This window comes from Gracilinanus agilis, chromosome 1 (genome assembly GCF_016433145.1).
Source record: "Gracilinanus agilis isolate LMUSP501 chromosome 1, AgileGrace, whole genome shotgun sequence".
Lineage (NCBI taxonomy): Eukaryota > Metazoa > Chordata > Mammalia > Didelphimorphia > Didelphidae > Gracilinanus > Gracilinanus agilis.
In genome coordinates, this window is record NC_058130.1 from 751,493,475 (window position 1) to 751,511,092 (window position 17,618).

Below are 17,618 nucleotides of genomic sequence, written 5' to 3' on the forward strand. Positions count from 1 at the left end.
GAGATAGGATGAAAGGAAAGAGAGAGGCAGAATTCTGAGGCATTCCTATTATTCAGAGGAAAGTTAGTATTTAGGGCTTACATTATCTGAATAATTTCCTGAATTTTTCTGATATCATTCTGCAAATAGTAACCTGGCATCAGACCTAGAAAGTGGGAGCCGTGCCTAGATGCCAATGCTTCTATCCTGGTAAAAAAGAAACTTAATTGGCTTGACAAAGTGAAGCGTACCTGGAAAATTTCGGCATCGTGTTCTCAATGTATCACCAACTGGCGACATGCCAAGGACAATGTGAAGGTTATTTGCACTCTTATTGACAAAATACTGCCAGACACTTTCTTTAGCCAATCCTGCCCCTGCTTTAGCAGCTTCTTGTCCAATCTGGCCTAGAATATTGTCTTTTTCATCATCCGCGAAAAGTGCCGGCACAATTCCTAGAAAACAATGAAATACCAACATTTTCTAGAAAAGGCTACAGTATGGAGTTGTCCAATTCATCATTGAGTGGGATATGCTGTGGTCCCTTAAAAAATATATAGTACATAAAAGACAATTACAGTAGATGAAAGGTAAAGTGAACCATCCTCTGTACATGCCAACTCCCACCTCCATACCATCATCACCTGTATGATTCCCTCCATTTTGAAATGGGTTTTCTCTTCTTCCTACTCTCCTCCATTAAAATGTAATCTACTTGAGAGTAGGGATTGTTCCATTCTCTGTTTTTGCATCCCTATCAACTAGCATAGTGCCTGGAACATAGTAGGCACTTAATAAATGCTTATTGGTTGATTGATTGATTGATTGAATCCTCTCCTGTGATAAAAATCCTACCTACCTTTTGAGATCTCACTCAAATCTCACCATTTTATAAAGCCTTTCTTTTAATTTTTCCATTGATTCTCTAAGGTTCCCTAAGTAAAACATCATATTGTCTGCAAAAAGTAACACTTTCTCTGGCTGCGGCATTCTGGTGATCATCAGATCATGTGTCTAGAGCTAAAAGGGACTTGCTACACCCCCTCATATAGCTCCCTGATTTAGCAGAGGAGAAATCTGTGGCCCAGGGAGATGAAGTAAAGAGAAGGTGAAGCAGTGAAATCTCTCTCCACAGAGACCTGTCTCAGAGGAGTTGTATCCCTAGAGATTGTTGGGACCTTGGAGAATCCTTTTCATGAGCCACATCCCAGAAGGCTTCTCTCAATCACTATAGAAGTAATGCTACAAAGAACAATCAAATTTGCTTCTGCATGCCCAGATAACTTCTCCAAAAGCCTCTCACACTCAGCAGAGAGAATTTCACAGACTATTCAAATTAATTCAATCCAGCAAGCACCTCTGAAGTAACTACTGTGGGTGAAAGGCATGAGTCCCTACTCTGGAGGAGCTTCTACTTGGCGGGATGGAAAGAACAGAGATGGGGATAATAAGTTAGTAAATGAGAATTAAAGAGAAGAGAGGCACAATAATTTCCAGGCACCTGGATTTCAGAGTTAAAGTTATAAACTAGATCACCAAAGTCAATTTCTTCTCTAATAATATTAATTCATACTTGAGTGGCATAGATAGATTGCCCTTTGTGCGTTTACAGAGAATGCACAAAAATCTGCCCCTGGTTCCCGTCCAAACAATCGCTTAGATTTCCATAAGTAGAAGCTTTGAGTTGCTAGCTTCTGGCCATCTAGGACTGATGGGATTATACAGTATGGTGATATCTTCTCATTGGCTAGAGAACCAGAAGAAGTCAGGAAGGGACTCCTTAACCATATCTCTTTGTCTCTGTTTCTATCTCTGTCTTTCTCTGTCTCTCTGCCTCTGACTCTCTCTCTGTGTCTCTCCCTTGTCTCCCTTTCCCCTCCCCCTCCTTTCTTCCTTCCCTCTATTTCTATCTCTCTCTCCCCATTCCTCTTTTTTTTTTAGTTTTTTTTATTTAGCATCTTTTTCTATGGTTCCATGATTCGATTCACACACACACGCCCCACTCTTTCCTCCCCGTCCTCAGAGCAGACAAGCAGTTCCACTGGGTTATACATGTATCATTGTTCAAAGCCCATTTCCATGTTATTCATAGTTGCAGTAGAGCCATCCTTTAACATCAAAACCCTAATCATATCCATATCATACTATGTGATCAATCATATATTTTTCTAATACATTTCTGTTTCCACAGTTCTTTCTCATAAATTCCTCCAGATTGTCCTGGATCATTGCATTGCTGCTAGTAGAAAAGTGTTTGATTCTACCACAGTCTATCAGTCTCTGTGTACAATGTTCTCCTGGCTCTGCTCCTTTCACTCTGCATCACTTCCTGGAGGTCGTTCCAGTTCACATGGAATTCCTCCAGTTTATTATTCCTTTTAGCACAATAGTATTCCATCACCAACAGATACCACAATTTGTTTAGCCATTCCCCAATTGAGGGACACTCCCTCATTTTCCAATTTTTTGCTACAACAAATATTTTTTTATTTCCGCAACAATAAAAAAAATTCTGCAGCTATAAATATTTTTGTACGAGTCATTTTCCCTATTATCTCTTTGGGGTACAAACCCAGCAGTGCTATGGCTGGATCAAAAGGCATATAGTCTTTTAAAGCCTTTTGGGCATAGTTCCAAATTGCCCTCCAGAATGGTTGGACCAATTCACAACTCCATCAGCAGTGTATTAGTGTCCCAATTTTGCCACATCCCCTCCAATATTTATCACTTTTCTTTGCTGCCATATTGGTCAGTCTGCTAAGTGTAAGGTGGTACCTCAGAGTTGTTTTGATTTGCATTTCTCTAATCAGGAGGAATTTAGAACTTCCTCTCTTTTCTTTCTTCCTTCATTTTTTCCTTCTCTCTCACCTTCCTTCCCTTCTATTTCTTCCTCACCCTCCCTTCCCTCTCTTTATTTCTCTCTCTGTCTCTCTTCTCCCTCTCTCCCTCTCCTGCCCTGTCCTCTTTCTCTCTTTCTTCTCTCTTTCTCCCTCTTTTCTCTCCTTCCTTTCTTTTTCTTTCTTTCTTTCTCGCCTTCTCTCCCTCTATTTCTTTCTCACCCTCATTCTCTTTCTCTCTCATCTTTTCTCTTCTGTATCTCTCTCCTCTACTAGATCATAGGATCATGTGTGTATGCACGTGTGCATGTGTGTGTGTGTGAGAGAGAGAGAGAAAAAAAGAGAGGGAGGGAGGTAGGGAGAGGAGGAGAAAGAGAGAGAGAGAGAAAGAGAGAGATTTGTAGGGGTAGGGAGGGATAGGGAAAAGAAGTGGAGGGGAATGCACATTGGCAACTCTAACTTGTGAATACGACGTTGAGTAAGGGAATGAGACCAGAGCAGGTGCTGTATTTGCACAGTGTCTCACAATTTACCAAGCCCTTTCCTTAGAGAATTCTACAAGGTTGGTAGTGAGGACAATTACATAGCCAGAGTAAGAGTTAATGGACCTCATTTTTCAGATGAAGTCAAGGCTGTAAGACATACGGTGATCTTTCTGCAACAACAATATAGTTCAGAAGTGGTGGAGTTGGAATTAGAACTCATGTCTTCTGACATCAACATCAAACTACAACAATTCCTGAATTGAAAGCTCTATAGGCAACCAGGTAAACATTTATCATTAGGAGGGGAAAGGGGCTCCTCCAATTCTGATTCACTACCAAATTATCCAGGTTTCTGGAAAAGCAGAGACTACCAGAATGGTTGCCAGATAGAGCAATAAATCAGTGCATCACTCAGAAAGCTGCCCAGCAGGGAACCAGTGAATCAAGAATTAAGATCAATCAGCCAATCAACTAATAAGCATTTAATTTTTTTAATTTTTTTTTTTAATTTTAAACCCTTAACTTCTGTGTATTGACTTATAGGTGGAAGATTGGTAAGGGTAGGCAATGGAGGTCAAGTGACTTGCCCAGGGTCACACAGCTGGGAAGTGTCTGAGGACAGATCTGAACCCAGGACCTCCTGTCTCTAAGCCTGGCTCTCAATCCACTGAGCTACCCAGCTGCCCCCAAGCATTTAATTTTTTAAAAAACCTATTATGTGCCGGGCACTGTATCTGGTACTGGGGATCTAAAAACCAAAGTAAAACTTACATTCTAATGGAGGAGAGACAACATCACTCCACATTACCTGATGTTAACATATTGTTGATGAGCTCCAAGAAACCTTCTTCTGCCACATGGCCATCTGTGAATAAGAAAATCATTGCCTTGTTCTCAATTCCAAGCTTTACATAGAGGTTCTTGAGATCATCTCGGAAATTAGGTTCAGAATAGCCTCGACTCAAAACAATTTCAAATACCTGGTGACACAAAATACAACATATCAGACACTAGAAAATGGAGGTTAATGTGATTGAAGTCCCTATGAAATGTAGCCAAACAGAAGCATGTGTATAAATGTAAAATGCATGGTTTATGTTCAATGTTTCTGTGGGTTCTTTTGAGTGAAAGGAAAAATTGCCACAGAGTAAATCCTAATTCATCTGATTCAGTGAAATTCAACAAGCAGGAATTGAGGGCACAAAAACAAAAATGAAGCTGGTTCCTATCCTCCAGGAACCTACTTAAAAATCTCCTATACAGAGAAGGGATGAAAAAAGCAAAAACTCATAGTGGTGTCAATGATTATGAAATTTTCCAAAGGACCAAAATATGGGGTCTATAGTCTTTTTTTAGATAAGATCTTAAGATATTCCTACAGACACTGTTAAAGTGTCCATTGTAAAAAAAAAAAAAGTTAAAATAAGCATAAACTCAATTTCACAATCCATGGAAGCCTTTGTCTGCGATGGCTCTAACACTGGAATCAAATAAACTGAACCCATCAGCAAGGCACCCAAACATTAGTGGGGAAGAGCTCTACGCACCTCACAGCCAGCGGTATAGGCTGCCAGCCTTGCCAAGGACTGCTTTCCAGAGCCCCCCACCCCAACTAGGAGCGCATGTCCCCCATTCATTCGAATAATTCGATGGACTCGAATCAGGTGCTCCAAAGCATCGTCAAAAAGAACCAAATTCATCTTGGTGTTGCTTTCATTATATTCTTCAAGAATCTCCTAGAAAAAGAAGACAAGTATTAATAATACAGAGGTAGAGGATAGCACTCCAGTCCGGCAGTCAGGAAGAACTGAATTCAATTCTGGTTTCAAACACTTCCTAGCTGAGAGTCCCTTAACCCCGTTTGCCTCTGTTTCCTCACTTGTCAAATGAGCTGGAGAAGAAAATAGCAAACCACTTCAGTGGCCAAAAAAACCCAAATAGGGTCATGAATTGTTGAATACAATTGAAAATGACTAAATAACAAAAATTCCTAGTACTGATGCTTTTCCTTAATGGAGATAATAAAAATAACGAAAAAAAATTCAAACATTATTATGACTTTGCAAAATCACTTAGTTATTCTGAACATTCAGGCCTTGAACCAAATATGTGGGAGGGGAAGAAAATGTCCATATCTGCCATTTCATCACCTTAGGGAATTTCTCCATGAGAAAATCCCTGCTTTCTATTGCAGATCAGCACCTCCTCTACAAATCATATTCTTAGAGAAGGGATCTTCTTCTTTGTGTCACCATCTTTGTGTCAATATGGACCTCTCTGGCAGCCTAGAAAAATGTTAGAATCCTTGTCTCATTTGTTCTTCCAGATAAATTCTAAACTATTTCTAGCTCTATGAAATAATTTTTGGTAGTCTCATTGGATTGGTACCAAATAAGTAAATTAATTTAGGTGGAATTTTCATTTTTATTATATTGGCTCAACCTACCCATGCACAATTAATGTTTTTCCAACTGGTCAAATCTGACTTTATTAGTGTGAAGAATTTTGTAATTGTATTCATTTGACTCCTGGGTTTTTCTTCATATTTTATATTGTCAATAATCATTTTTAATCATTTTAAATGGAGTTTCTCTTTTTATCTCTTACTGCTGGAATTTGTTGATAATATATAGAAATCTTGATGATTTTTATGGGCTTATATCTCCTAAAACTTTGCTGCAGTTAATTATTTCAACTGACTTTTTTAGTCTATTTTCTAGGATTCCCTAAGTATACCATCATATCATCTATAAAGAGTGCCAATTTAGTTTCTTCATTGCCTATTCGAATTCCTTCAATTTTTCCCTCTTATTGCTATATATAGTTAGCATTTCTAGCACAATACTGAATAATAGTGGCGATCTTTACTTCAGGATTACTTCATCCCTGATCTTATGGGAAGACTTCTAGCTTATCCCCATGACAGATAATGCTTGCTGATGGTTTTAGATAGAAACTTCTTATCGTTTTAAAGTGTGATGATTAAAAATGCCAAAAGACAGTAATTACAGATGTTAATTTATTAATTGATGGATATTCCTTCAGTTTTTCTTTGCCACCACAAAAAGAGCTGCTATAGATATTTTTGTACAGGTTGATCCTAATACTTATGATATATTGCTGTAATTTCCTCGTTTTATTTAAATTTTTCATATCATTATTCACTAAGGAAATTGGTCTAAAGTTTTCTTTCTCCGTTTTTGCTCTTCTTGGTTTAGGTATCAGCACTATTTGTGTTATAAAAAATTTGGTAGGACTCCTTTGCCTAATTATCCAAATAGTTCATGTAAGTATTGGAATTAATTATTCTTTAAATGCTTGCTAGAATTTATTTGTGGCTCCATCTGGCCCTGGGGATCTTTTCTTAAGTAGTTCATTGATGGCTTATTCAATCTCCTTTTCTAAAATGGGGTTATTTAAGTATTCTCTTTCCTCTTCTGTTAATTTGGGTAGTTTGTATTGTTGTAAATATTCATTTCACTTGGCTTAGATTGTCAGATTTATTAGCATATGACTGGACAAAATAGCTTCTAATACTTGTTTTAATTTCCTTTTCATTGGTAATGAATTCATCCTTTTCATTTTTGATACTGATAACTTGGTTCCTTCTTTCTTTTTTTTTTTAATTAAATTAACCAATGATTTATCTACTTTATTGGGATTTTCCCCCCACAAAACTAGCTCCTAATCTTATCTCTGGTTTTCTTACTTGCAATTTTATTAATGTCTCTTTTGATTTTTCAGGATTTCCAATTTAGGGTTTAGTTGGAGTTTTTAAATTTGTTCTTTTTCCATTTTTTTAATCTGCATCCCAATTCATTGATTTGCTCTTTCTCTATTTTTTTGCTATAATTGTTTAAAGATAAACATTTTCATCTAAGTACTGCTTTGACTACATCCTTTAAGTTTTGGTAGGTTGTCTCATTGTTGTCCTTCTCTTTAATAAAATTATTTTTTCTCTAATTTTTTCTTTGATCTATGTATTCTTTAGGAGTAGATATGTTTTCCAATTAATTTTTCATCTATCTTTTCACAGACCTTTATTGAATGTAACTTTGTTGCATTATGGTCTGAAAAGGATGCATTTAATATTTCTGCTTATCTGCATTTGGTTGTAAGGTTTCTATGCCCTAATACATGGTCAATTTTTGTGTGGGTGCCATGTACCACTAAGAAAAAGGTATATTCCTTTTCATTTTCAGTCTATTTTCTCCAGAGAGCTATCATCTAATTTTTTTAAAATTCCTAACTTCTTCCTTATTTTTTTGGTTAGATTTAAATAATTCTGAAAGGGGAAAGTTGAATTCCTCCATTAGAATAGTTTTACTGCTGATTTCCTTCTATAACTTATAAAGCATCCTTTAGACATTTGGATGCTATGCCATTTGTTACATGTATATTTGTTATTGATATTACTTCATTGTCTATGGTGCGTTTTACCAAGATGTAGTTTCCTTCCTTATTTCTTTTAATTAGATCTATTTTTTGCTTTTGCTTTTTCTCAGATGATGATTATTACTCCTGTTCTTTACTTCAGCTGAAGCATAATGGATTCTCCTCTAGCCCCTTAGCTTTACTCTGTGTCTTCCCTATTTCAAATCTGTAAACAAATTATTGTAGGATTCTGGTTTTTAATCGATTCTTCTATCCACTTCTGTTTTATGGGTGAGTTCATCCCATTCCCATTCCCAGTTATGCTTTCTGAGTATGTCCCCCAATCCTATTTTCTCTTGTTTATTTTTCCCTCCTCATAAATGTTTTGTTTTTGATGCTTGCCACCTCCAATTTGACTTCCCTTCTATCTATTGCCTACTCTTCTCATTTCTCCGCCCCCCACTTCTCTCCTACTTCCCTAGAGGGAACTAAGTTTGAATATTATTGACTTTTTGAGCCAATTCCAATGAGAGTAAGGTTCAGATTTTGCCCACCATGTTTATTCCTTTATCTTCCTCTCTACTGTAATACTCTTTCACATCTTCTCATGTGAGACAATTTATCCATTCTACCTCTCCTTCCCTTTTCTCCCAGTGTATTCCTCCTTCTTACCTCTTAATTCTGTTTTTTAATGATCTCATCATCTATATATACTCCTTATCAAATTCATTGAGTTCTTTCTTTTCTGTTTATCTTTCTAAGCTGCTCTCACTTGTTATGGGATATCAAATTTTCTGTTCAGCTCTGGTCTTTTCATCAGGAATATTTGAAAGTCCCTTATTTCACTAAATATCCATTTTCTGCTGAAGTATTATACTTAGTTTTGCTGGGTATTTTTGGTTATAATCCTAGCTTCTTTGCCTTCTGAGATATCATATTCCAAGCCTTCTAATCCTTTAATGTAGAAACTACTAAGTCCTATGTAATTCTGACTTTGGCTCTATGATACTTGAATTGTTTCCTTCTGGCTATTTGCAGTATTTTCTCTTTGGTCTAGAAGCATTAGAATTTCACTATAATATTCCAGAGAGTCTTTATTTGGGGATCTCTGTCAGGAGGTGATTGGAGGATTCTTTCAACTTTTATTTCCCCCTCATTTGAGAATATCAAGTTAGTCTTCCTTGATAATTTCTTATAACATAATCTCCAGGCCCTTTTTTATTTATGTCTTGGCTTTTAGGTAAACTAATAATTCTTAAATTATCTCCCCAGGAATTATTTTCTAAGTAAGTTGTTTTTCCAATAGACATTTCAAATTTTTCATTCTTTTGACTTTGTTTTATTGTTTCCTAATGTTTCATGGAGTCATTAGCTTCCAACTGCCCAACTCTAACTTTTAGAATATTATTTTTTTCATTGAGCTTTTGTACCTCTTTTTTCCATTTGGCCAATTCTACTTTTGAGGAGTTGTTTTCTTTAGGAATTTAGTAATTCTTGTATATCTTTTACCATTTTCTGTGTTTCTTTAACCAAGCTGTTGATTCTTTTTTCATGATTCTCTTGCATCACTCTCATTTCTTTTCCTAATTTTTCTTCTATCTTCCTTGTTTTATTTTTTTAAATCCTTTTTAAGCTTCTCCAAGAGTTCTTTTTGGCCCTGATACCATTTCACATTTTCCTTTGGGACTTCACATGTAATGGTTTTGACATAGTTGTCCTCCTCCAGGTTTCTGTTTTTGTCTTCCCTGTCACCATAGTAACTTTATATGGTTTTTCTTTTCTTTTGATCATTTTTCCAGCCTATTTTGTGACTTTTATCTTTATGGGATTTTCTCCTCTGGTAAAGAGAGCACTGTCCCAAGGTTTTTGTGCTGGGGTCTACTCCAGTGTAGGAGGGAATGGCCTGACTGACTTGGGATCTGCCCACTAGCTTGGAGGTAGCCTGGCTGCCTTGTGTGCCTGTTCTCATGGGGTACAGGGGAAGCCTGGCTGCCTTTCTGCGATTAGGCCTGCAGCTGGCTTGCTTGGATGCTTTCTGTTCTGGATTGTGTTCCCCTTTTATCCCTGTAAGACAGAGCTTTCCTGTCAATCTTCTTTGTTGTGTTGTCTGGAAAATTGTTTCCTTTCACCTTCTCTTTTTGAGGCCTTTTTTGGGGGGGGTAGTTGTTTGAGGGTGAATTTGAGACAACTCAAAGAGTTCCTTCCTTATTCCATAATCTTGACTCCACCCTCCAATCCTTCTCATCTCATAATAATGTTTTTAGATACATAAAATACATTGAAGTACAAAATAAATCAATTATATTGAAGTACAATTATCAAAATGTAAAAACAAATAAACAAAAAATTCATGATCCCACATGTCAGGGTTGCCTAGGTTAAGTTACTTGTCCAGGATTACACATTAGAGTTAAGACTTCAGCCTAGGCCTTCTTCAAGGCCAATCTATTATCTTCTACTAAATTGATTTTGTTGAATTGAATTATTGGTGCAGAATTAGAATAAAACACATTTCACTTAAGCATAGGCCATTAGAACTTCTTTACTAGCAGCAATGCAAAGATCCAGGACAATCCAGAGGGACCTATGAGAAAGAAGGCTATCCACATCCAGAGAAAGAACTGTGGGAGTAGATATGCAGAAGAAAAACATATGATTAATCACAAGGTTTGATGGGTATATGACTGGAAATTTTAACTTTAAATGATCACTATTGCAAATATTAATACTATGGAAACAGGTTTTGAACAATGATACACGTATAACCCAGTGGAATTTTTCATTAGCTCAGGGAGGGGGGAGGGAAGAGGGGAAGGAAAGAACATGAACCATGTAACCATGGGAAAATATTGTTAATTAATTAATTTTAAAAAGAATAAGGCGGGCAGCTGGGTAGCTCAGTGGAGTGAGAGTCAGGCCTAGAGACAGGAGGTCCTAGGTTCAAACCCGGCCTCAGCCACTTCCCAGCTGTGTGACCCTGGGCAAGTCACTTGACCCCCATTGCCCACCCTTACCAATCTTCCACCTATGAGACAATACACCGAAGTACAAGGGTTTAAAAAAAAAAAAGAATAAGGCCATTGGAAACATTGCTTCATTGGTCTACAGAGGACTTCAACTGAAGATTTTCTTTAATAACACAATTTTTCTTATACCTATAAGTACAAAATTCCCCTAGACAGCCCCTGAAATTCAGCTTATGAAAGGAAAATGATAATAAAGTAGGCAGAAAAACTGTGACCCAATTTTATGAACCCTCATCACCATTTTCAGACTGAAGATGCTTCAGTCTGAGAAAAAGCAATCTCAAAGATGAATATAACACACCTGGAAAAGAGCTTTTGCAGCTTCATAGTCCTGGATGTCTTCATAAATCCGAGGCTCTCCTTCATTCAAAGCCATTCTAAAATCTCCAAAGAGTATAGGATTTCTCATGACAAATTCCAAATCTCCCTCAAAATTGTCCTTAACCAAGGTCTGGATGTGTTCTTGAACCTTACAAAAAATGATGAATTAAGAAACAAAGAAAGACTAACACCTGTCCAAAAAAGGAATTTTTACTAGTAGATTAGCTAAAGTAATTCAAATGGTATTTCTGTGTAATTAATAGTAATAATAGTAACAATGATTAGCATTTATATAGTGCTTTAAGGTTTGCAAAGCAATTTCCATATGTTAATTCATTTGGTCCTTACCACAACTCTAGAAGTCATAGGTGCTATTATTATCTGCATTTTACAGCTGAGGAAAATGAGTCTGAGAGAGATTAAGTGACTTGCCAAGAGTTACACAGCTATTAAATGTCTCGAGATAAGATTCAAAATCAGATCCTCATAACTCCAATTCCATCTCTCTCAAACTTTCCCCATCTTTGTTGCTGCCTTGCTATCATTTTGAACAAAATTTAGAAGAATGTTTTGTCCATGATTTCCATCTTTTTTTCAATAAAAAGGCATTAAATAACATAGCCTTCTTGTATGTTTTTGCTTATTTTTATCACACAGTTCTGGGCGGGTGGGTTGATTGATTTTTCAGGTATCAGTGTAATATTTTTTTTAAAAAAGCACCCTTATATGTCCAGATTTGCACTATGGCCTTTTGCAATAATTCATCAATACTTTGAATGAGTAAACTGGCACAGTTATAGTTTTGCATTCATAATTGTATTTAGAGATACTAACCAAGGACTTGTCAAATTCATTAATTAATCTGTCGTGAAAAACTCTCAAACACTCATTTCTCCAGACTCTCACCATCTGTGGTTCTGTCTGAAACCTAAATGATGAAAAGAAGAGAAACAACTTGGTTACAGAATAGGGAAGCAGAGCTCCAAAACAGTCACTTTTGCTAAAATGAGAACTTCTCAAATTAAAAAAAAAAATCACTATTGGGAAGAGAACCAATGATTAACTTCCCTTCTTTCATCTAATTCAGGATTTTTAAGTTTGTCTGTGTCAGGGATCTTTTCGGTAGTCTACCAAAACCTCAGAAACATGTTTTAAATGCAAAATTAAATATGAATGATTCCAAAGTAACCAATTATATGAGAATATAGTTATCACAATATTAAAAAAAAAAAGGTTCCCAGGCCCCAAATTAAGAACCTCTGCTCTAAGATTTACTCTAAAGAGAACAATGCTCAGAAACACACTGATATTTTTCTCGGACAAAAAAGTAACAAAAACTCTTCCATTTCCTTTTATGGTCTGACAAATGAAATCTAACTTAACATATTTATAGAATCTAGAATATTAATGCTGTAACCCGAGCCTCAAGGATTATTGGCATGGGGCTTTCTCCTCATTGATGAATAATGATTACTCAATGTCACCATGCCTGTGTGGTAGGCAGGCTAGAGTTGACAAAAAAGAGACATGGGTTCTTCTCCCTTCCTGTTTCTTTGAGCTTCCGGATTCTTTGGGCTTCCAGCTACGAGAGAGAAGATCTGTGATCCCAACCTCTCTTCAGGTAGCTAAAGGGAGAGAAAGATTCTGGAAGAAGTTGACGCGAGAACAGTTAGAAATCTCCATCATGGGGGCAGCTGGGTAGCTCAGTAGATGGAGAGCCAGGCCTGGAGATGGGAGGTCGTAGGTTCAAATCTGGCCTCAGACACTTCCCAGCTGTGTGACCCTGGGCAAGTCACTTGACCCCCATTGCTTAGCCCTTACCACTCTTCTGCCTTCAAGCCAATACACAGTATTGACTCCAAGACGGAAGGTGAGGGTTTAAACAAAAGAAAAAAAGAAAGAAATCTCCATCATGTTGCTAACTAAAGCTTACTTCACTAGAGACTGGGGAATTTCTCCTTTGGATATGATCTAGGATTCTCTCTTGATTAAGCTGAGTTATCTCATTCCCAGTGGAATCAGTCTATTCCTTTCTCCCTAAGAGCCACATCAAGATAGCCCTTGTTATAGCAGAAAAACCATAATAAAAAGTATCTGCCATAATGCACTCTGCTTTCCTTTAAAACATGTGTCCAAGTTTCCTCTATCAGGCTGAGAAAGTATCCCTGGAATCTTAGAGGACAAGCCAAATGGAATGCAACATGCCCCACCAGCAGCAGTCCTATCAAGGACAGACCTGAAAACAGTCTAGAATCTGAGGATGTCTAGTTCAGTGACAATAACTCATTATCTAGTTAATGGCCACAAAGAAATGAGTTATTAGGTCACAACGACCATACATCCACCAAGATGCAGAGACTTGGGTTGATGGAGAAGAGATGAAATCATTGCCCTTGAAGTGTTGAAATGGATTGAGAAGCACAATAAGGCTAAAGGGCACCTCTGTTTTCCAGGAATGGTGCCCAGTGCTTTCCCATCTGCACCCCACTTCTAGAATTACTTCCAGGATGTTCTCTCTGTGTTTCTCTGCTTTGCCTCTGTGTGTCCCTCTCCACTCTCTCTTCTCTTTCTCCTTTATCTCTCTCTGTCTCTGTATCTCTCTCCTCTCCTCTCTCTCTCTTCCCTCTTTTCTCTTCCTCTTCTCTGTCTCTTATCTCTCTGTCTCTGACTCTATCTTTCTGACTCTGTCTCCCTCTCTTCTCTCTTCCTCCTCTCTATCTCTCTCTGTCTCTGTCTTGCTGTCTGTCTCTCTCTCTCTGTTCCTATCTGTCTGTCTGTCTGTCTCACCTCACCCCACTTCTTCTGTGTCAGAATTAAACCTTCTTGCTTAAGAACTCTTAACTTCAACCCCTACGGTGATTTCTTTCTTGGAGATTGCCCTACTGAGCATGCTCTTCCTCTAGTTCTTTTCTAGTCTCTTTCTTTATGTCAGCTCCTTCCCCACCACCTAAAAATAAGCCCAAGTTGTCCCTTATCCTTAAAAAGATAACTTCCCTGAACTTAGCTATGCCACCCAGGTATCTTCTGCTCTCTCTCCTCCTTCATTGCCAGCTCCTACAAAGGGCTACCTATCTTCACTGACCCTACTTTCTCACCACTTCATTCTTTTTCAGTCCCTTTAGATCAAGCTTCTGACCTCCAAGTCAACTGAAACTTTTCTTTCAAAGTTTGCCAACAGTCTGGCACAACTGTGAGAAGGGAGGAAAGGGTCTGAGGAATGACTTGAGGGACTCCTAACCAACCTCCATATACACACACCCCTAAGTACCAGACACTGTTCCTATAAAAAAAAATTAAAACTGAAAGAAGTTAGTTTGTTTATTTTAAAGCCTTACATTCTGTCTTAGGATCAATACTGTGTATTGGCTCCAAGGCAGAAGAGTGGTAAGGGAGGCAATGTGGGTTAAATGACTTGCCCAGGATCACCCAGCTAGGAAGTGTCTGAGGCCAGATTTGAACTCAGGACCTCCCATCTCTAGGTCTGGCTCTCTATCTACTGAGCCACCCAGCTGTTCCTTGAAAGAATAGTTTTAATATGAGGATTAAAAGATTAGGGGAAAAAAAGAATGTGAAGAAACAGAGGAAAAGCCTGACCTGTGTCAGGAGGCTGGAAAGGGAAAGAATTTCCAGAGAAGTAGGAAGGGAAGAAAAGAGGGATGGAATGAGTATATCTATAGCTCCTACTGCATGCCAACCACTGTGCTAAGAGCTTTATAGTTATCTCATCTGATCTCTTCAATAACCCTGTGAGGGAGGTACCATTACTATTTGTAATTGTTCTAAAAGGAACTGAAAACTATCTGGATCCTCTGGCCACTTGTTTGGTGGGAAATGTATCTTAAACCTGTTCTACTTTTTCCCCTTTTCTTTTTTTTAATCCTTACTTTCTATATTAGAATCAACACTATCAGTTACATAAGAGCTAGGCAATGGGAGTTAAGTGACTTGCCCAGGGTCACACAGCTAGAAAGTATCTGAGGCCAGATTTTGTAATATGGGACTGAAGCTAGGGGTAGTAGCTGGTTGGAATAAAGGATAGGCACTGTGGATAAGGGTTTGTGAATCCATAAGGCAATATAGTGAATGAAGAAGGTACAATGATGAAGGTTGGTAGTTGAGGTAGTAGGAGAAATAAGGGAATGTCTGAGTTTAGGGAGTATAACACTGAGGTAACAAGGGTTGCAAGGGAGAGGATGAGTTAATCTAAGGCAGGCAATAGCAGCAGGGAAACACAGACTGGGATCCAGTTAGAGACAAACGCTGAAGGGAAATAGACTGAGCCCTTCAAGTAAAAGGACACTTTTACACAGCCAGGTTAGAGCCAGCCACGGCCATCTTGGAACTGACTCGAGGCTTTAGTCTGTTTCACAGGAAGGGACTAGAAGGAAGTACTGAAGTTACACTTCCTTCAAAATGGATACCCTCAGCTTCCCTCAAACTCCAGAGAGTATGTTATTCCTCTCTCTCTTCCTCCCTCTCTTATTAATCTACTAATGAAGTAACCAGAAGGTCTTGATTAAATACAAATGGGTTTTATTGTCTTCTAGGATAGATTGGCAGGGTAGAGAATACAAGGTAGCCCTAACAGCCGCTTAGAGAAACTTCAAGTGGGGGAAGGGAAGCAGGAACGTGAGACTGAGAAAGGGCCTGCCTTAACTCAGCTCTCAGATGGGTTTGTAATCAATGGGGTTAGGAAAGTTGGATACAAAGATTCAATATATAATTTGTTGCAAGGGTAAGCCCTATTTGATTATTTAAAATATCAAGTTTAAACTAACACTCTGAACTACCCTCCTTTCAAACCCTCACAGGAATTCAGGCAGGGAGAATGAAGGTGGGAATAAGGTATGGTAGGGAGATTCAAAGGAATTAGCTAAATTAACAAATCTCAAGAGAAAAGCTGCAAAATATAGGCCAGGTTTCAATCTCAAGAAGGAGCTCAAATGGACCCTGGTTCTCTCCATGAGTCTTGAAACTGAACTTTTCCCAAGATTCTAAACTCCTTAACTGACAGAATGAATTTTGCAAAGCCTGAAAAACTGTTATGCCCCCCTTCTCTGTACCACAATTTGAACCCAGAATCTCCTCTCTCTAGGTCTGGCTTTCCATCCACTGAGCCCATCAAGCTAGATTATGACTTGTTCTTAATGAAGCCATGCTGGTTCTTTGTGATCCTTTTCTAGATTCTCCTCTTTCTACATCATCCCTTTAACAATATAGTCAAGAGGTTTTGCCAACAAAGAAAGCTCACTGGATAAAGCAGTGAGGAAGGGGAGTCCACCTACATATTTCTGTGACATAAAACCAAAAAGCATCAACTCATCTTTCCCCCTCAAACTTTCTTTTCTTCCTAATTTTCCTATCACCCTTCAGGGCACCACCATCTTCCCAAGCACAAATGCAGGTGTGTTCAACAACTCCTCATTCTCTCTCACTTCCACATCCAATCAATTGAGGCAGCTAGGTGACTCAGTGGATAAAGTGCCAGGACCTAGAGTCCAGAAGGCCTTAGTTCAAATCTGGTCTCAGACACTGACTCTGTTTGACCCTGGACAAGTCACTTCACCCTTTTTGCCTCAGTTTCCTCCTCTGCAAAATAAGGATAATAAAAGCACTTCCCTCCCAGGCTTGATGCAAGCATAAATGAAGTAATAATTAGAAATCACTTGGTGCCGGGCACACAGTAGGCACTACATAAATATTAGTTATTATGTCAATTGTGAGTTCTACCTCTATATGTGCCTTCTCTCCTCAGACACTGCCACTGTCCTGGTACAGAGCCTCATCACCCCTGCCCTGCCCATGTAACTGCAATAGCTCTCTCATTCAAATCTCTCCCCATTCCATTCCCTCCTCCACTGAGCTGCCAAGCTGATCTTCCCAGAGCATAGACTTCATGTCACCCTCCCTCAGTCAAGAAGCTTCAGAGGTTTCCTATCACTTCAGGGATCCATCATCAAATATCGAAACTCTAGACATGTTCAACACAAGGCTGTGCCGGACCTGGTGTCAGGAAGATTCCTCTTCCTGAATTCAAATCTAGCCTCAGACACTTACTAGCTGTGTGACCCTAGGTAAGCCACTTAAACTCTGCCTTAGTTTCCTCACCTGTAAAATAAGCTGGAGAAGGAAATGGCAAAATATCCCAGATCCAGAAAAGGGGAGAGACCTATTCGTTCAAAAATAATTATAGCTGCTCTTTTTGTGGTGGCAAAGAACTGGAAATTGAGGGGATTTCCTTCACTTCGGGAATGCTGAACAAGTTGTGGTATATGATTAAAATGGAAAACTAGTGTGTTATAAAAATGATGAGCAGGATGATTTTGGAAAAACCTGGAAAGATTTACATGAACTGATGTAAAGTGAAATTTCAAAAATCCGTGCTTAGCCCTTTGCTATTTGACATGATTTAAGAATTATCTGAATAATGATATACCATGGTATGCTTATAAAATTTGTAGATCACATAAAGCTTCTATCTAAAAAAAAACTTACAGGTGAGGTAACAAGAGTCAGCATCCAAAACAATCATTGTAGCCATTGGGTCAATGGGTCATTGGGTCAAATCTAGTAAGATCAGGTTTCATTGGGATAAA

At 38.3% G+C, this 17,618-nt stretch overlaps 1 protein-coding gene across 1 annotated transcript in view; it reads right to left on the reverse strand.

The window, feature by feature from the left end:
* DNAH10 (dynein axonemal heavy chain 10) overlaps positions 1-17,618 on the reverse strand; it is a 185,857-nt gene that overhangs the window by 42,074 nt on the left and 126,165 nt on the right. The window contains exons 38-42 of the mRNA XM_044685402.1: positions 11,857-11,950; positions 11,003-11,170; positions 4,849-5,037; positions 4,110-4,281; positions 231-434 (exon numbers count right to left, since the gene is read on the reverse strand). Coding sequence (XP_044541337.1) covers positions 231-434; positions 4,110-4,281; positions 4,849-5,037; positions 11,003-11,170; positions 11,857-11,950 — 827 coding nt within the window. The remainder of the gene's footprint in view (positions 1-230; positions 435-4,109; positions 4,282-4,848; positions 5,038-11,002; positions 11,171-11,856; positions 11,951-17,618) is intronic.